Here is a 20852-nt window from a genome sequence, read left to right on the forward strand (position 1 = left end):
CCAAGACCTTAAAGTGACTAGATTAGTTACTGTTTCTATGGAAACAACTGGTTTTGGTTACTTTGGGTGACTTGGAAGGGCATATAAAAATYACACCCTATGTCACAACATTATCAGGATGAAATGCTTAAGGCATTTTAATTAAAATGAGACAGCCCAATCTAATTTTTGCAAAAGTAAGGTTTAAAATGCGGACTCTTAACAGAACTACTCTAAAACCCTATTATTTCAATTGAAATGAACACTGCATTTTTGGTTTGATTTGGAGCATTTCCTGGCAGTTTTAGAAGTYTAGACATTGTGATTCTGATCGTAAAAACGGGAAAGTAACCGAAARTTTAATCATAAATGTAATCCTTGCTTTATGCATAAAATTCTCCACTAAGTAGAGTTGAACCCAATGACTCCAAACCTATAGAAAATATTTGATTGTTGCAGCTGAGGAACAAACGAACAAAAATCCAAGAGCAAATAATCAGCTTTAGAAAACTAAATGAAATTCAAATAAAAACCCCCCTCACTTTTAATAACCTATAATTTGCTGGTAACACAAAGATAGGGAATAGGCATTCTTGAAAAGAATTTTCCCTTAATACACAACTTCTAACATAGAAGAAAGAAAAAGTATTATGAACTAGCACTAGTTTGGAATAATGTACTTTTCCAAAGTCACCATTAACTTCTAATCAAAATAACAAGCAAACAAAAAGATTAGGGAGCAACAAGAAAAAATAATTGTGCTCTTAGACACTGCTGCTAGAATCCTTGAAGAAGATACCAGTTATTTCTTCCCCCTGATAAAAAAATCAAATAAACCTTCCTTACTCCAAATCACTACTTCATCCATGAGAGCTGAAAACATAATTTAAGTCACTTTTATCATCACTGAATTAAGTTTAGCTTTCAGATATCTTGTATGACACTTAAAATGGAATTTTCCCATTACAATTGCATGGAAACTTTGCATTTGTAACTAAATAGCTGCCCTATTTAAACTGAGGATGCATACCAGTATATTTTTCTTTTTTGATCTCGTATGAGTTTAGCTTCTGATCTGATCCTGCTGAGGTTCAATTTTACTGTAGCAGCAAGGTTATAAAAACTTGCAAAATGAACCTTCCTCTGTAAATCCACCAGAATAATAATGCAAGTCAGTGACTTCAAGTATATGTAGTCATGTTAAATTACATGCAGAGTTAAATGATTTCATATCTGCAGAACATTTAGCTTTTCACAGCTGAAGGAAGAAAAAGCTCCTGGTATTCTATAGAAAGAAAAGCTGAAAGAGGATGAAGAAAATTTATTCTCATCACTGATGTGCCATTTCTGTGATAAGAAGCAAACAGCACTGTCYGTCTGTACTTGAAATATTACCAATTTTCCAGCAGTGCAATATATACTTAAAACAAGGTGTATTCTAGGCACAGGAAAATCTATCAAGATAAAATTTGAGATGCTGATCTAGAGGACTAATTTCAGAATCAGATGATTTGTGACCATATCACATATATATTAAGAGTATATGCTAAAATTAAAGAAGTAGGCAAGACGTTATTTCTTCTATTTACAATTGCTCTGCCTATTTTTCTGTTTGCTTGCCTGCCTACTTTGATTTATTCCTTAAGTTGTTTTCTGAGTGCTGGACCTTGGTCTCCAGCTGTGGAGCCAGGCTGATGAGTTCAATGGTCTACACACACACAACATACAGTATGTGTATATACATACATGTATATATATTCTGTTGCGTTTGAAAGGATACAGTACAGGCAGAGACTTGAAAAAGAAAACAACCCATATGTTATCCTTTTCATACTTTGCTGCTGGTTTCTTGAACAAAAAAAAGTCAAACGTAGGCCTCAGGTATCTTCAAGAAATTCAGCTTGGGTCTGGAAACTGCGAATCTGTACAATTCTATTTTCAGTCGATGCAGAATAATATAATAGGCCAGGGAAAAGGAGGTAGACAATAAATTGAAGGCCCTAAGCCAAGAGCCTCAACCATTAGTGAATCCCCAGTGGCTGAATTCATATAGGATTCAGTTACCGCCACAGCTTATGGAGTGCTGTCAGCAACGTTTCAGTAGAAAGCAAGTCTCTAAATAGATTCCATCACTATGCTACACTTGTCCTCATCAGGTAGAAGAGAGAGACAACTCCTTCACGCTGAACTTAGGTATCAGTAGAAAAAGGTTCCATTTTTTTTCCTCAGGTTACAGAGCTGACGTAGGAAATATACTGTGCTTACTATGTAATTCACATTTCCCTTATTGTGCCAAGCAGCTTATTTTTAGCTGTAGTACCTGAATACTGGAAAAGACTTGTGCCTTGATCATTTTGTTGTTAAACATAACAAACATAATATTTATGTACTGCAAGTGAGGATTCACCTCTCTTTAAGGGACCCTTGTAAACAATCATTTAATAAAGTATTTGTACTCTGTAGCTTAAGCCTTGTCTGTAATATTAGGCTTTGTCACTCAAATCTTCTGGATTAGTCAAATCAGCAACAAATTTGTAAACTGTGACCACAGTGCTAATTAAGGCACCTTAACACTGAAAGGACTTAGTATTTTCATTGTTGTAAATGTGCAGGGGGCTGTGGGGATCATACTGACTCCATCAGCAAAACCAAAGACGTTTGTGTCTTTTCTAGTAAATGTGCAATAGGCTTAGGGTGAGACTTAGGCTGTTGACTTAGATGTGCAAGTGAAAAAAAAACAAACCAAAAATGTGCCTCATACAATGGTATTCATGCATGTGCCTCATGCAGTCGTTGGGCCTCTCTGGGTAACAGCTGGTTTGTGCTGCTCAATACTTTCCCCTCCAGGGAGCACAAGAGGTGGTGAAGTCCTGCTGCTTTATGCAGCAAGGGAGATCCAGGAAAGCACTTGGCTTCCCTGAAGAGAAGTGGGTTTTCCTGGTCATCTTCAGGGCTGAGATCAGTCTGAAGAAAATCTCTTTTTCAGACTCTATCTGGATGCAACAACCTATTTACCTCCACCCACGTGCAGGTTCCCTTCCAAACTGATGCCTTGGACATGCGCAGAGAGGCAGTTCCGAGCTATAAAATGTTGGAGTCCTTCATATGGATTTTGAAATCTTCTAGTCTGATATACCCAGTGAAAGRTAACACATCTCTGAAAGCATATTTGAGATGCTGTTGGCCCTTCAGGGTTTATAAAGTAGTGTGATGCCCAAAGAAGAAGGGAAGAGGCATCATCAAAATGAGCTTATGATTATTTTGCCGCATCAAACAGATGAGTTTCTGTCTGTTCCACCAAATCAAGCTAATCCTTAAGGATAATATAGCAAAAATGTAAAGTTTAGTCAGCACTGAGTAAAACCACTACATCAGTAAAAACAAACAATCTGCGAGGGACTGGGTTTTGCTGTAGGCCAGTGAGAGGTAAGTGAGAGACCTGACTGGAGTCTGTAGATATTTCCAACTCAAGCACCAGTGCTATATTATTTCTTCCAAGAATGAATTCCATTGCTTGATGATGCAGGTAAATTGTTTGTATACTATAGAGATATAGGGAAGCACAGCATTATTAAAATATTGCCCAGTTAATAACTATTCTTTTCTCATGGCCAATGACTTAGAAGGAAAGAGAGTTAAAAAAGGGCATTTTAGCTGAGGCTATTACCAAGATTTAAAATTATAATAACAGAAATCTATTTTTAATAAAGTCTGCTACTATAATGTTTATTGCAATTAAAAATAATTGTTATGATAATTTGTGGCTAATATTTTTGAAACAAAAGAGAAACCTTATTAGAAAACTTTTTCAACTTCTACAATTACCTACTGTTACCTCACATTACAAATTCTTTGATGGCACAGTGGGAGGTAGGAACAGGGTATACTTCTTTCTAATTTCTGTCCCACCCAGTTTCTGAATGCAAGATTTGAGTGACAACTTTGGAGGACAAAGGACTGACTCATTTATCATCCTACCAGGTAAACCTTGGGTAACAATTGTCGAAACTTCTGAATATTAATATGACAATGTGCCTCAAGCTTGATCTGAAAGGACCTGTTGAGATGATTACCCAGCACACCAATCCTTTGGGGACTTTATCTTGCTAAACAAACTCCCAGTCAGGGACATCTGTGGTTATGGGAACAATAATAATAATAATAATTGTCCCAAACTTTTTGAAACTTTGATGTTGCGAAAGATATTAAATGCAATGTTAACAATACATTGCTATGATTTTTATACCACGAAGAACATTACCACTGCACAAATTTTCTTTTCTAAAAAGGGTCTGATTCATCCCTGCTGTTTAAAATACTACTGCACTATCTCTGCTTCTCTAGTTTTCGCTCCAGCATGCCTCCTAGGACATGTGACAATTCTAATGGCTTACTGAGCCGGGTCACCCATCTCTAGYAGGTCATCTGCAAGACCTGCTGAGATCGGATTTGCCAGCTCAGTGAAGTCCACAGAAATCTGTGGGCTGTTCTTTGCCTGCAGATCTGCACGAAGTCATATTTTCCAGTGCAAGGAGGGGCAGGGAGGTTCTACCAGCCTCTACCTTCATTCTTTCCTGTAGGTGGATCTCTGTCCATACCTTCATATTTGGGAAATTATGGAAAAGATGCTGTTAGGCAGCAATTTTATTTTGATTTGTCATTCAAAATGTGTGATTCACAGTTGTTATAAGAGTAAAAATAATAATGATTCTGTTGATGCAGAAGCAAAAACCTACAAATAATCTGACCTGTCTACGGTCTTGTAAAGATCCGAAAACAATACTGCTGAAGATATACTTTAAAAACAMTGAATGTGAGAATTCATAAAAATCTTACTTTTCCCTCTTCCATTTTTGGTAGCTTTGACTTTTCAAAAGTTGAAGACCAATGCACCTCCTGAAACTCCTTAAATATTTTGTGTTGTAGACGCTCTAATACTACTTTCTCTATATACTTTAAAGTGTATTTTCATTGTTTTCATGGCAAAACGCTTTCTCTTTTTTGCATCTGTGTTTGAGGTGACTTCATGAAATTGATTCTTGTGTAGTCTACATTTCAGGAAAAAGACAGAAGCAGAAATCCAGAAAAAGAAGCAGTTCTAAAGGCCACCTGAATAAATATATGCAGTACAAGCTGACTGGGTGGGAAAAGGACTATTAAAGATTTAGAGTGGGCTAGAATATAAAGCGGTCATTTATTATGCATTACAGAATGAGGGTTGTACATAATGTGTGGAAGTTCTGAAAAGACAATCCTAATTTGTAGTTACATTAGAAATGATCAGTTTCTAAGCTTGCCTAGACATCTGATGAACCATCCGAATTTAATTTCAGCTGATGAGGTGGCTGAAGATGCAAATGTTTTCATTCTATTTCTGGAGACCTTATTCTTTTTTTGGGGGAGATTTTCTGGTGTTTCATTCCATTTCTGGAGATGGAAGTTGGGAACATTACCTCAAGTTGATTTCACTTCTTAGAATACAAGTCATTAAATTTGGATAATACCTTTTCTTCCTCCAGCTTTTTTTTTTTTTTTCCCCTCAGGTTCCCTACTCCTAATCAGTAACTTTCTCAGGATGGAGTAACCTGAGGTCTCAAATGCTACCTGTTGAATAAAGCAGATAATTTGATTGGCAGGCTTGACCCTACAGGTGCAAAACAGTCCTGTGAGATGCAAGGAAAAGTAAGGAAACAATCAAGTAATACAAGTCAGGAAGACATCAGAAGCTCACAGGAAGGTCTTCTGAAAGCAAGCTTCAGTTGGTCTAACATTCTGCTTGCTTATAGCAAAWCATTATAGCAGCAATAAACTGTGGTCTTACCTTTGAGTAGTTTAGTTTCAGCATATTCCATTCTTCTAAATAAGTCTTTGTTATCATCTATTTGAGACTGTTTTATGATTGTTGGGGATAATTTTTGAAAAATAAATACTATTTCTTCCAGACCCCTACACCTTTATTGCAACCATACAAGCTGCAGAAGATAGCATTACAGGGAGTTGGATTTAAAAGTGAGGTCAGAAATTAGATAGGAGGAGGCATAGGTTATTGAAGGTGACATTATACAAGAAAGGGATCAAGTAGGAGAAGAGACAGGCACTGTGAAAACAGACAGGTAAAAGTGTCTTTAAAGAAAGACTGAATTGGAGAAGAATAAAGACAGGCTCAAGAGACACAGCCAGTCTATCGTAGATCATAGAATCATAGAATCAGCAAGGCTGGAAGGGACCTCTGGAGATCATCTAGTCTGTTCTCATCTACATAATTTAAATGGTTTAGCTTTATCATTTTTTCTCTGTATTCCCAAATGCACAGATAACTTTGAATTATTATTTTTSAATCATTAATAACTTATATTAATTTCAGAAGTTGTGGGTGAAACAAGAAATATGCCCCCTAAGTCTTTTCTAACTGATTTGAACACTAATAATACTGGTCTGTTTCTACCCATATGTTTTGTTTAAAGCTCCCCATAAAGTATCCTTTAAGAACATATCACTCAAAATTTATGGGCCAACATTCAAGTTGTTCCAGTGGAACATTAAATTCTCTTTCAAGGTATTGAAACTAGTTATTAAGTTCATGACATATTTCATCTCCTTACTGTAAAGCCAATCAGGAAAAACAGGTACAAATTCAAGCCATTTGAGTTAAAGACAGCTACAAATCTGCAATTTGCTAAAGGGACTGTGATGATGTCCTAACCCCAGAAGCTTTCAAGTTAAGAGCAGGGATTGAATTAAGTCCTGTGTGCTTTCAAGGAGATCATCATTATATGGAATATATTAGAATATTTCAAACACCACATAAGAATAAATAATGTATTGGAGAGCATGAAAGAAAGACAGTAACCTGTTTGTTTAAGAAATGCTAAAAAATATTTGTTGACTTTGGAAGGAGATGATTGCAATTTTGACTTACCTGTGAATATGGATACTTCCTTTTAGCAGAACAAGTATAAATATTCACCTTACTTTTTTAGAGATAGAGATGAAAATTATTTCTATCTGTATCTATTTCTGCAACTCCTGAGTTTCATTCTATTCTGTCTATACAGGAAGTAGTCATAGCTCTCATGGAATTATTTCCTCCTATCTGTACRATGCAGTAATTTCCGGCCTTGTCTATTATGACCTTCTAACTTCTGCGTGGCCTTGATCTTTCTATGTTCTTTAGCCTTTTCTTGCAAAATTCCTTATGCTTTTTTTCAGTGTTGGGTCCTGCTTTTGAATGATCTTTTCTGACACCACTGGCTAWCTTCATTCCTCTGTCCTCAGAGCAACCATTTTTCCACTGATGCKGCATATTAAACAAAAGATCATATTCCACTCACAACTCTTTTTTACATAAATAAGTACTGCTCACTATTTTCTGTTTATATAAGTAGCCCCACCCACTGTGGCAAATGTATACACTAGACATAAAAAATTATCATAACAAACTATATCATGTTTACAGCAAGCAAATACAGTTGTCTTTTTCCTATTTGAATACTTCTCCACTATATTATAGTATSTGTTTTCTAATACAGAATGATAAATCTTCTGAGAAGACTTTAGAACATATTTGTACTCACAAATAATCTATTTGTGCTATTTTGCATTAGAGTATCATTAGAAATAGCATTCTTTGGGAGCCAGAAATTTGACTGACCCGAAAGGTGCATGTCCCTCAAACACCTTTTACACCAGTAAGAAGCTGGTGTGGATTTAGACACACTTAAAGGTAGGCTCCATGTTCTTTGAGCTATTGCATTGTCTTAATTTTCTCCGTTTTTATCCCCACCCTGCCCTGATAATCCTATCTGGATGTTCAGAGATGTCAAAGAGAGAGCATAATAGCTCAACAACATCACCAAAGGGATACWACATCCTCTACAAGGTACAAAGCAGAAAGGAGAGTACGTTTTCTACAACTCATCTTTACGAAGCATTTGGCTAGCAAGTCTTTGCTTTCAGGCAGAAAGTATTGCTGTAAGACAGATTTTGTTAGTGCATGGTTTGAACTGGAGTCAGGCATATGTGCCCACATATGGTCTTACTTAGCCTGAAAGGGTCTATTGCCTGATAKCTGCAATTGTAGAGGAACAGATTTGATGGCCTAAATGGTCCCTTTCTCTTCTTAAGTTTCAAGTTCTTTCTCTGTTTGGGAGAACAGACTTACTCAAATACAGAGTAAGCCAGGATGAAAGACAGTTACCACTGTTAGTAATGACAGGATATACTGAGCACCTCCTTTCATCCTTGTGATATACCCTCTCCTGTTAACTTGCCCAGGTATGGTGCAAAAAGCTCACTCAAAGGATCAAAATGTTACTTCTATCTTCTTACCTGGCCGATGGGCCTTTGGAACTGCCATGTTCATCACTCGCCCTCCATCCTGAGGTTTGGGGGGGGATGCAGTAAACCTGCAAATCCCCGATTCTGATGGTGTGCTTGAGGTCAGACTGTCTGTGTAGTCATTAGTCCCTGCCGTTAACTGTTCCGACGATGTGTCTGATATGAAGCATTCAGTAATGGTGAACTTGGCATGTCTCAGCTGCTCTTCCATTTTYGCATGCTCGTATGCTCTTGCTAGCTCTTCGTATGTTGAGGAGGCACTTTCTGTGGAGACCATGCTGCTTCTTGCTCGATCTAAACACAGATATAAATAATGGAAGAAAGAAAAAAAAATCAACATAATCCTTTTTGGAAGAAAAGCTATGAACATGACAGTGTTTCTTAATGACATGCAGGATTCTTGAAATAACCAGTGATTTAAATCAGTCACTATAATGAGTTCTCTATAGATGCAAAACTTTTAGTTTGGTCAGTTACTTGGTAGGTATGGATAGTCTAAAGCACAGTCGTATTCTGCAAGCAGTGTATGTAACTCAGCATTAACTTGGTTTTTTAGAAGAAATAACCTTTAATCCATGAAAAAATGTGATGACTTCTTACAAAAAATCATTTTCTTAAAAATAAAATGCTTTAAAAATGTTAGAAATCCATAAAACATATATAGCAAAAACAGAAATAGTTCCTTTACATTGTCCTGTTAATGCATCTCAGATATATTTCTGAGGGATTTTCTCTAGCATAGTCCATTTTCTCTACCTGTTCAATCTTATACCTTTCTGTTGAGAAACCCTTGAGAGCAAAAGTCAAATATAAAGGCAGTGTCTCTGAGACACTAATGTCTGATTTGGATGCTAGGCAAAATACTAACTCATTTCATACGGAACAAATAGTCATAGGAAAGCAATATTATTTAGTAGCTACCAGCCTGTTGTTATTCAGGTGCTTTTTGCAATGCTGCTGAAGCTGATGGGGGCTTCTTATTTGACACATAGGCTATTTTGACCTACATGCTCTTCTTTTCTGATAATGACTTTCCAAGAATGTCAATGCCCCTTAAACAAGCATTGTTATTCTTGACAATGAAAATGGACATGGGTACATTAAAAAGTGTTCTGGAAATACAGCAGGGGTTTCTGTGTAGTTAAGCAGAAAAAGCACCACTCTGTTACACCTGTCATGCTTCTACTTCAAGGGACAGGAAAAGTGGAAGTCTTTCAAAAATTCTTCTGGCAGGAATCAGGTTTCCTTACAAGATCTGTACAATTCCAGACATTATTGGTGATGTTCAATAAACAGGCACACTGTAATAGCTAATTCATAAAAATAGCAATCCTATAGCAGCTAGAGGCAATTGTGTTGTTATTGCTGATCTTTATCATTTTTATTGTGTGCTAGAATCCTTGTATCAGTTTTCATAGCATACAAAGAATAATACTCAAGCCACTTGTAAATAGGTCCATGTATTACTTAAAATGGCAAGTATTTCTGCAATTTGCCATAACCTGCTTAAGATTTTGAGCYGGCCAAGACTTGAGCATGGTTTTTGTTCATAGGAGACAGCTGCAAATCAGACCAAGACACTGTCTTTCCAAACTTCTAGGGAACTGGGAACTCCTGGAAAGCTGCATCTGCCCATTGCCATAAACTGGTGTCTTTAGATCTCATGGACATGCAGAGGTCCCAGTTTGGTTCATAAACCTCAGGATCTGCAGCTCCTCAGATCTCATGCCCTGGGGAAACCAGCCAGTATTCCAGAAAGGTTCTGCTTGAAGACCTTAGATCTGGTGAAGGTTCATTTAAGCCCAGGATAAACTTGATGAAATCTAGTCAGCAAACTTATGACAGCTTCTAGTCAGAACATTTGAACTTAGTTACAGCTATGAATGGCTGTAATACATTTCTAGTACRCTTAAAAACTATTGCTTTGTAAACTTCATACAGTTTTGCTACGAAATGCCAAGTTCTGCCACATATCGACCACATCAACTAGACTGATAAATCTGAACCCCGTACTGGAAAGGTGATCAAACATRAGCTTTAGTTTGATTGATTCTTGGATATGCAACTTGGCTTCATCTATTATGGTGGTTAGCTGGAAATTAGAAACTTCTGAAGTTCTTAGATTATACTGACTACAAATCAAGTAGCATAATATAGCTACCTTTTGCCACAAGAAATCCTATCTTGAGCATCTTTCCATGATATAAACCATGAAATAAATATCACTTATATTAATCAGTGTGTGTGTCAAAGGGCAGACACAGAGTAAGAAAATAGCTGTGTTAAAATACAGCTTATTCAGCCTGCCTAAAAATTATATGTAGTTTGTCTATTAAACCATCTAGCAAATCTATTTCCTTGCCCTTTCCAGTGCTCACTGGAGAACGAGAAATATAATCCCAGTGATACTTGTCTGTCAAATGAAACAACCTTGGGTGATCAAATGCTGGAACACATGCAAGTGCACCTGAAATATAGACTGGGCATAAAAAAGGTTTCTGAGATAACATTGGCTATTTATATCTGCATAGCTATTATAGCTGACTCTTAAGGCTTCATGATCTTTATATCTAAAGAAATCATTATGAAGTTCCTATCCAGCAGGATGAAGCTGGAGCGATATCTCCTGAGTGGCTCTGTTCCATGAAGACAACATGAGGAGCATGCACCCAGCTCTAAAGGGAGCACTTTTTGTTCAAGCAAGAAYGTATATATACTTCTCTGTTTTTCCAGCTCTCTTAATTATCATTGGTTCATGACAGGATCATCTGGACTTTTCTGGAGCTTCCCAAAGCTCCTATCCATAGGCCCTGACTGTCATTTTTTGGAGGGGGCAGGGGGCAGAAGGAGAGGATCTAATCTGTTCATTATTAGACACAATGTTCTTTCCAAAGAACAGAAATCATTATCAGTAATGCTGACTACACACAAATGAATCTATTATAGCAGAAGAAATATCACTTGATTCTTAATTCAATAACTTACACTAATCTTTATATTCTGTGTTCACTCATCCAGTGATGTAATTTTCACATGATTTGATTTTACTTATTTAGCCCTGTGGTTACAATAATGAAAGTAAAGATAGGCAGGTTCTGACACAACATGCTGCACAGTGCATGTTAAGTGATGGTTAGATGCCACTGCAATTTTAAGAGGATGAGTTCTGAAAAGATGAGAACTTCAATGTATAAATTATTGGATGTAAGGGAAGTCAGATGCCTGTTCTTATAAAGAGAATAAACACAGCCGTATTAATTTTCATAGCAGAAGGCTAATCACATCTACTACTTTGGCAATTTGTCTAAGTTAACATGTAGCTTTCCCATGGGACCTCTGCTTTTCCCCCCATCAGGACAGAATACAGGCAATGCCTCCTGATGCAAGCCAGGATTTGCTTCTGTCAGATATACCTTCCTTCAGATTTTACCTTTCTTCAGATTAACCTTTATTAGATTCACTTCGTGACTATTGTTCTGCTTAATCATTTAGTCATTTATGTGCCATATATGTTTTTATGACTTGTTCAATGTGGGACAGAAAGAGAAAGCTTTATTTTTCAGTTACAACTGCATTTATCATGTGAAGACATAAAGAACAGTGTAACACTGAAGGCAGAATGTGTATTCAGTGTCTCCCCAGTTACCTCCTAGAGAAATAAAGCCCATGTTGTTTCTCAGGAAACTCAAAGCTAGATGCTGTGCTATTCAGCAATATGAATGGATTTGGGCTTGAACCCTAATTAAAGATTTTCCCTCTCCTTTTTTCTGGTTAGGATGAAACCCTTACGAACATTTACTGCACCACTGCGAAAAAGTAAAAGCTTACCTCTGTTTAGTTCAAAGCTTAAAATCACTCCACCWTTGACTCAGGCGTATTCCTGATTGCTAATACTGCCCCTTCCTGGTCAATGTCATTTCGTACAGCAAATTCTCCTATATCCTTCAGATTCAGGAAGTACAAAACTTCAGTTACCAGGAAAATTACCATATCCTTCAAAGGACTTCAGAGTGTGTGTTCAATGTGAGAAACCGCGGGCACTGYATTTGTTATCATTAGAACCATATGCACTTGTGGAGCCCCTTACAAATCATGTATTTAAAAAATTGCCAGTGAGGAATAAATAGCAGCACCTAATTTGAGAACCAAAGGAAGCAAATCGGGGAATGAGAATGCTTTTGCGGTTACCGCTATCCCGTTTCCGCAGTGCAGCTCTGCAGAGAGCACCATACCTGTGTCTTGCGAAGGGCTGACGCTGTAGCTGTCGCTTTCCTTATCCACTGATCCTGTAGGTCTGGGGGTGGGCAGCCTCCAGTCTGTGGTGAGAGTATGAGCTGATATGGTGGGGTGAGGTCTATTGAGAGTCCACTGACTAGCATAGCGGTTGCGAGCTGTGGGTCCGGTTTTTGCGCTCCTCCTTGTGGTAGGATCTGTGATGGGTAACAGAGAGGGTCTTTGCCATTAGGCTCTTGGATAGAAAATGAAAGAAGTCCTGTAGCCACTGAAATCATGGCCAAAACCTCCCAAATATTAAAAAAAMCCCAACTTTCTTTATGAAAAAAATTGAAAGGTGAAAGTGCTGTTTAGTACACAACTGTTAGCACTTTGAAATATCCTCTTTCTAATAAAACCATACGTTTTAAAAAGAGTGCAAATGAAGAGTTAAGAAATCCAGCCAACTTCTCCTTGACTTGTACTCCTCGCTGGTTCATTATCTCTTTACTCCAAATGTAACCATTTTTCCAACACCAAAACCACCTCAAGATCCAAAAGAGAGCACAGGCAGGTAGACTTGATCAGGGATTTCACACTACATTGCACACTAATTCTAACTTGAATTACTAATCTAGATGTACCCTCAGGAACCTCTTACACGAGTCATCTGCTCTCAATTTGTAAAAATACATGGGAGGGAGACACAATAGATTACTCAGAAATGTGTGGGTATAATTTCCCGTTCTGGACATTTTACCAATAATTTTACCATATTAGGTAAATCATTAATCACTTCATAGGGCAGGTGCTCCAGACCTCTGATCATCTTTGTAGCCCTATGCTGAACTCTCCCCAGTAGCTCCACGTCTCTCTCAGACTGGGGAGCCCAGAACTGGGCACAGGACTCGAGATGAGGCCTCACCAGGGCTGAGGACAGGGGCAGGATCACCTCCCTCCACCTGCTGGCAACACTCTTCCTAGTCCACCCCAGGAGACCATTGGCCTTCTTGGCCACAAGGGCACATTGCTGGCTCATGGTCAACTTGTCRTCCAACAGYRCTCCCAGGTCCTTCTCTGCAGAGCTGCTCTCCASAAGGTCAGCACCCAGCTTGTACTGGTGCCTWGGGTTATTTCTCCCTAGGTGCAGRASTYGGCACYTGCCCTTGAGAGGAACCTCAGGAGGTTCCTCTCTGCCCAGCTCTCCAGCCTGKCCAGGTCTCTCTGAATGGCAGCACAGCCCYCAGGTGTATCAGYCACTCCTCCCAGCTTGGTATCATCAGCCAACTTGCTGAGGAGGCACTCTGTCCCCTCATCCAGGTCATTGATGAAAAAGTTGAAGAGGATGGGACCCAGTACTGAGCCCTGGGGGACTCCACTAGCCACAGGCCTCCAACTGGACTCCATGCCACTGATGACGACCCTCTGAGCTCTGCCTYTCAGCCAGTTCTCAATCCACCTCACTGTCCACTTGTCTAACCCACACTTCCTGAGCTTATCTAGGAGGATGTTATGATCTGGTGACAAGGAAGCGAAAGTGAACTATCTACCAAAATTGACTCAAAAGTGACCTCTCTGATTTAATTAATGATCAGTAATTCTTCTGTAAAAGTGAGGCTTGAATTCCCTAATAAAGCTGGTAGAATATGAAAATCATTATTTGGCAAACAGAAGGCTACTAAAATGGCTCTGAAATATTTCTCTTTGAAGCCTTCGAAAAGGATTTTATTCACAATAGAGAATAACAGCATTAGAAATGAAAAATTTCAGATCTGTTCAAATGTTCTTTCACATTCAGGTMGTGACATTGTCAGTCTCTGAGGTGAGAAGTAATTTCAAGAGAAAAAAATAACCACATAATGACTCTGAGCATTGCTTCTGCATAAGGATTCCCTGTTAAGTATTTGTATCCTGTAGCTTCAAAGGAACAAGTTATTTATTTACAGATAGCAACTATGGCCTGTTCCCTCTCCTATTTCACATCTGCCCACCACAGCAGTGGAAAAATATAAACTCAGTGCCAATTGATCTTGCCAGTAGTGCAACAGATAGCAGTAACACATGAGTAAGATCCAAAMAAGCACTTGGCACAAAATGACCAGTCTGTCAGTACAAACTGTTGATTGTATGAACTATGGAAAGCTGGCATGTGGATACTGGGAAGGCAGAAGTGAGCGTGCTAGCTTCCTGGAAGACACAGAGGACAGAAGGAGGGTCCTGGTAGGAAAACTCAGGGCATGGTGCCGCTTCCCTAGCTGCTGCACAATGCAGGAGGCAACACAGCTGCGTGTAAAAGACTATCTCCTACAGTGTCTCCATGCCTACTATGTGCAGAATAGGTGCTGCTGCATATGTACAACATTTACTCTTTATGCTGTACGGCAGTCACAGTGGTTCAAACCACCAGCAGCCTCCGAGGCAAAGGAGCCGTGCTAAAGGCTGAGCAGTCCACTGCTCTGCAGTGTCCACAGCTTTTTAGGCACTATAGCGGAATCCAGAGGATACTTCTGCTGCTTGGGTGGCCCCATTTCCTATGACATTCAACCTACCATCCTGCAGCATGCAGGGACAGAATCCTGCAAGGGCAGGTCCAGGCTCAATCTCATAGGGCATCACCACCTCTTTCTAGGCCAGAGACTTTCCATTCACTATAGCTTCCTTCCTTCCACTTTCCTTTTTGGAACATGAGTTAGCACTTTGGCTCACATTTTTGATCTCACCTAGTTGAGAAGAAAGTTGTTGGTCTTATTTCTAGGCATTCTTCCTTCTGATTGTTTGGAGAACATGGCTGAGCTCCAGGAGGGCCTTAGGGTAGTGAGTCACGAGGCCTTTACTTACAGTTTCAAAAACGGCTGGAGAGCCTGCTGTCAGAACACAGCAGGTCAATGCCAGCCCTGCTGAGTATGTGCTGAGCAGTAGATCTGCATCAGCTGTACTGCACTTGCAGAAAGAAGTCTGCATCACATCCTCAGAGAGCTCTGCTGCCCAWGCCATGGAAAACAGCACGCTCCTGATGCCCTTGTTATTAGGGCAACACTGCTAGGATGAAACATTCTTAGCTTAGAGAGGTGATGTGAGCAAGAGGAAGTACATTAAGCATACCTCTTCTAAATAAATATAAAAGGATCAGATGACATCTTAGGGCTGTTGGGGCAATTTGACAATCCCAGGGTACAGGAGAGCTCRGAGACCCTTGGGATGAGGGAAGAACTGACAGGCAGTTCCCCAGCCTCTGGGCCATGTGTCTCGCACAAGCAGCCAGGCATACCTCCCTCTTAATAAAGGAAGTAGTGGATCTTGACAAAATCCTATAGCCYGGCTTCCATCAAAAAATTTGGATTTTAAATCCAGTGAATATTACATAGAAGTCTTCAGTTCAGCCCTGTGCCCTGCTGCAATCAGATCTTTACTGAATAATAACATGAATGGTGGATTTACCATCTCCAAAGCCAGGCTGGACACAGATCATACTCTTATACATGTGCTAACCAGTTTATACCAGTTTAATGTGAGAGAAATCTATCGTTGAGTTCAGTGGGCTGGAGCACAGAACTGCACACAGAAGAGGGATTTGGAACAGAAGATGGTGGTTCATTAAAATGGTGTCGTGGGACAATTTTGGTGTGGTTCCTTATTAAAAGGTAGGGTTTAAAAACAATGGAGAATCCATTGCTTACTCAGATAATCTCAATCTGCAAATATGATAAAAAGCGAGGTGATGTTTTTCCTCTTAGCAGGCAGGCTAGCCAGTATTTGCATGAACTGAAGGAGGGAGAAAAGAACAGTACCAGAGAGAAAACAAATGGTGTATCTTGACTCTTCTAACTCAAATGCCATAATTGTCCATAGATAAGAAAAGTAATGATGGTACTAATTCAACCTTCAAGAAACAACTAATCATAAAACTTGCTCAGCATTAAGAAAGCAGGAAGGTCAGGACTAGAATAGCTACAATTTAAAAAAAGACTAGGTGAAAATCAAGATAAAATGAAGATTTTTCAAACAATATGTATTCCAAGTGATGCACTACTTAGCTTTCAGCATTTACATTCACTAGGCTCACCAAGTAAACAACCTCTGAAGACAGAACAATGGAATAGAGATAATCTGATAGATTTTAGAAATTGCACATTTACCGAACTACACTCCTGTAATATTTCTACCTCATAATTATGCCTTAGATTTGGTGAATTTCTTTTCCATTTATAAAGATATTGCACATATTCACGAGAGAAATTAAGAAAAATGGGTTGCAGCAGTATATTTATTATAGCTTTTTAATCATTATAAGAATATCTCAGCAGGAAGCTATCGGGCAAAAGTAATTTACCATAACAACTAAAACTAAAAATACAACTTTTTCAGAAAAGCAATAATCAGAAATGTATTCCTTTCCTGAMGGAGGAGTAAGGATAGAAGATGTATCTCGAAAAACAATAAAGATTGATCTCTGAGAAAAAAAAAAGATATTAAAGGCCATTAAGCTAATTTACTCAGTAAATTCTAGAAATTAAAATCTAGCATGCATTTCCTGTAATGAAAGTCAAGCATGAATTATTTCAAGTTACACCTACATTTCAGATGCATATGCAATTTTTTACTGTATTGAGTCAGTAAATGCAATTGTATAAGAAAATGTTCTCTACTGACTTAAATAGATTTCTCACAACTTTCAGACTGAAGAAGAAAAACCCGTGAGAATGTAAATGTAGAATGAGGAGTAGAATATTCTTTTTTTATAGCTTTCTCCTCTTCAGATAACATATTCTCCTATATGCTTACTTGTTCCTGGCCGGGCATCAGAAACATCCACCAGCGGTCCTGTGGCTTGTGACACAGATTGGTAATGTACTGTGTGAGTGACAGTCAGTGACTTCTGCTTAGACGTCTCTCCAAAGTCAGCATCAGTTAGCAGAACCGTTGATCTGTCATCTATAAGTAATAAAAAACCCAMATATTGAATAACAAATTTCACTTTTGTCTTCACAACATAAAATAAGTCCCTAAACTTATTCTTAGCTGTGTTCCACCATGACACTGGTAGCCCCTACTTCTGTACAAAGCTTCAGATAGCTTTGAAGGGTATACTACAATTTGGGAACTTCTAGGTTTATTTTCCAAGTTCACACGAAAYTAAGGAATGACTGTATCTTTCATGTCTTCATTTCATCATTAGATCTACAACAGTGACAGGCCATTCATCATCCTTCCAAAAAACTCAGTTGTGCTAATTATTTTTAGCCTTAACCACATCCTTTTTTTTTCCATTGTTTGAACACTGTCTTCTCCCCAGTTCATTTTCATGGAGCTCAGTTGTGCTCTTCAGCAACATACTCAGTTCTTTTCTTTTTATTAGCATAATTGTTGAGGTCCTCGGTGATATCACCCACATCTTCCCAAAAGCAGGCTGTAAGGTAATGTCTGTATCCTTTACTAGTCAGCTTTTTYCCTTACAATCAGAACACTGCAGGATGATAGCCATGACCCAAGGGTATTCTTAAGGACTGACTTGGCTTTAAGTRCCTGAGTACTCCTAGTGAAATATGAAGAATATTCTTGTGGGCCAACTAAGCCTAAGTTTAGCATTTACTGTTTCAGATGCTGAGGGCTAAGTCCTACCAGCTCTTTCTGCACCAGAGTCCTTCCTGCAACAAATCTCACTATAACAGGTTTGAAACAGAAGTTTTGGGAATCCTTATGCAAATGATAAAAGTTTCTAGCAAACTAGTCAGTCCCACTGACTGTGGATTTTCCTCCAACTGCAGAAGAACAACTGGAGATGAAACTGGACCTTGGGAAGGACTGGAAAGAAAAGGTGAGCAGTGACTCTTACTGCTGCATGGCTTTGCTGCCTATTGTTTTCCTACAGAGYAGAATATATTCACCAAATTTCTGCACAGACGTTGCTCCCTGCAGCAAGCCAGCAAGCTATGCTTACTTTTTTCAGCTGGAATCCTAGTGTTGTATTTCTTTCTCTCCAAAAAGGAATCTAGAGAGAGTATGTGGCTCATTTGACTGTACGAGGTTTAATAGCAATAAATCTTCCACTGACTTTGTGCTAGCAGAACAATTAGTTGCATGCTATCAGACTTTCTTTTGCATTCTTTGCAGTCTTTTTCATCTTTTTGCAACAGCAATAAAAGCCATGAGAACTTCCTGCTATGCTATCCTGTATAGCTTTGTAATGTATTTCTAAGGGGACTGGCACAAATGGGGCTTCTGCGCATTTACTAGTCAGCAGAGGCTAAGCCACTTCTTCTAAGCATTCCATTTTTTGTGACTTGACAAGAGACCATTAATGTGAACCTTTCTGCACAGTAACATAACTAGCATTTTTTACCCAAAGAAGGCCATAAATAGAATGAGCATTATGAAATCAAATTAGTCTGTCTCTGGTGAAAGATGAGCTCTTATTCAGGTTGAGAATAAAGCCTCTTGGCAGTAAACTATGTCAAAGCCTGCCAAAGTGCCTGCTTACTGACTGGCTTTGTGTAGTGCAGGCTATTACCAAGGCACTGATCACATTGCTATAGTTAAGGCACTAATGGTATTTCCACTATAAACCCCTATTGCCCAGCAGCTCTAGCTAAAGAGTAAAAGCTGTCTTGAGGATGAAGCTTGGCACAAAGGACTGCACCACAGAAGCAAATGTTAGGAAGCTCAAAGCASTGTTAAAATAAAACTGTCTATTATTCAGCTGAAGCCTCTCTCCTTCAAATCCACTGCTATAAACTGTGAAGTGTGTCCTGTGAGCCAGCTGGCAGCAGGCACGACAGYATGGGGGGCAAACGCAGCGCGTTCCTCCCCCGTCGCTGGCATGGCTAGGGGATGCTCTGCGCTCCTCCCGGCTTGCCGASGCTGTGCCAGCCACGTCCTCTCTGGGATGCTAGGTATGTTCTCCTCCACCAAAGGCTTCACAGATTTTGATTCAAAAAAAGTCAGAGTACAACCAGATCAATCATTCTGGAAGGTCTTGCTGCAGTGTGTACCCACATAGTCAGGAGATCAGCTTGTATTTTTACTCTGTTGAGATTTCAGCCATCTTGTGTTGATATTTTTTGAAGTAAACAAACCAACCCATTTTCAGCTATGTGCCAGCCACAAAAGACATCTAGTTATCTGGCACAAGCAATGTTTTCAATTTGAATTTTGTGTAGACTCACAAAAGTTAAAAACAGATCAAACTTAAAATACAGGATATCATTTGATATAAACAGGTGGATAGAATAGGTAATACATAAGTTTTAGAGGATGGCTGTTATAAATCTTTAAATACTAATGTTGTAGCATCAAAATTTCATTTTCCTTTTAAGTAACACTAATGATTAAATTGCCTAGTCAAAGCTAATAAAGAAATCAAAATGAAAATAATAAAACCGCTAGCCTTCATTTACATTTTCTTCAAGCTGCTCTTTCTACCAGCTTCATTTTCCTGTTGTCCTGCATTATTTTAAATATTGCACTTAGCTTACTTAAGGTGGAAAATGATCCAAAAGGAAGGGGAAAAAAATTAACTTTCAACATGTGGCAAATTACTTCATAGCTCTTGGTGTGTAATGTGGGGGGAAAGGGGTGAGGTAGAAGAAGCCCASCTAACGTTCCTGCTACATAGATCAACGAAAACAAGCCCAGTGAGCATTTACCAATCGTCTCCATTGTGTCTCTCTCCTCAATCAGGAGCTGTGCTCTGGGAATGTCTATGTGCATCCTCAGTGTTTGCTGCTGCTTATTAAGTGTATCTGATGTCCTGGTATTCTTGCTGAAAACAAAAGAAAGGCAAACATATTAAAATTCAGCATGGATGAAAAGGTGCTTAAATACTTCTTCATTTCAAATCCATTTTATTTAATCAGATAAAATCCAAGTATCAGTGAAACTGATAAATTAAAAAACAAATTAATAACTAGGGATTCTGTTAATACTAATAAACTGCATAAAAATAAATAAAGTTTTCAGTTCCACTGGCCTTGTAAGAGCAAGAAATTGCAAGTCTTGTTTACATCATGGATTATTTCTAATTGATTGATGCACTATTCAAAAAAAAGAAATATAAAACAATTACCATATCATCATGTAAATTGAAACAATTTCATTTTGAAGTTTATGTACCAGAAAATTACTTCTTAAATGAGCTGTCTACCAAAAGCAAATGAAAATGGATAGTAAAACTAAGTGCTACAATCATTTCCAGAATAGAGCTTGCACCAAAAAATCTTTAGACTGCTCTAAAATTCAAAATTCCGGGAACTTTTTGCCCCTTCACATGTAATTACTCTTTGGAAGAGATAAAATATTTGCAAATACATGTTTATGCAGAGAGGCTA

The 20852-nt window shown here is 38.6% G+C and overlaps 1 protein-coding gene across 1 annotated transcript in view; it reads right to left on the reverse strand.

Moving 5' to 3' along the window:
• Window positions 1-20852, reverse strand: part of DSCAM (DS cell adhesion molecule) — a 391004-nt gene that overhangs the window by 10919 nt on the left and 359233 nt on the right. Inside the window, exons 31-34 of the mRNA XM_085305248.1 lie at window positions 20172-20287; window positions 17311-17460; window positions 12549-12746; window positions 8308-8610 (exon numbers count right to left, since the gene is read on the reverse strand). Coding sequence (XP_085161374.1) covers window positions 8308-8610; window positions 12549-12746; window positions 17311-17460; window positions 20172-20287 — 767 coding nt within the window. The remainder of the gene's footprint in view (window positions 1-8307; window positions 8611-12548; window positions 12747-17310; window positions 17461-20171; window positions 20288-20852) is intronic.

This window comes from Rhea americana, unplaced genomic scaffold (genome assembly GCF_003343005.1).
Source record: "Rhea americana isolate MKP2758 unplaced genomic scaffold, rheAme1 scaffold_101, whole genome shotgun sequence".
Taxonomy (NCBI): domain Eukaryota; kingdom Metazoa; phylum Chordata; class Aves; order Rheiformes; family Rheidae; genus Rhea; species Rhea americana.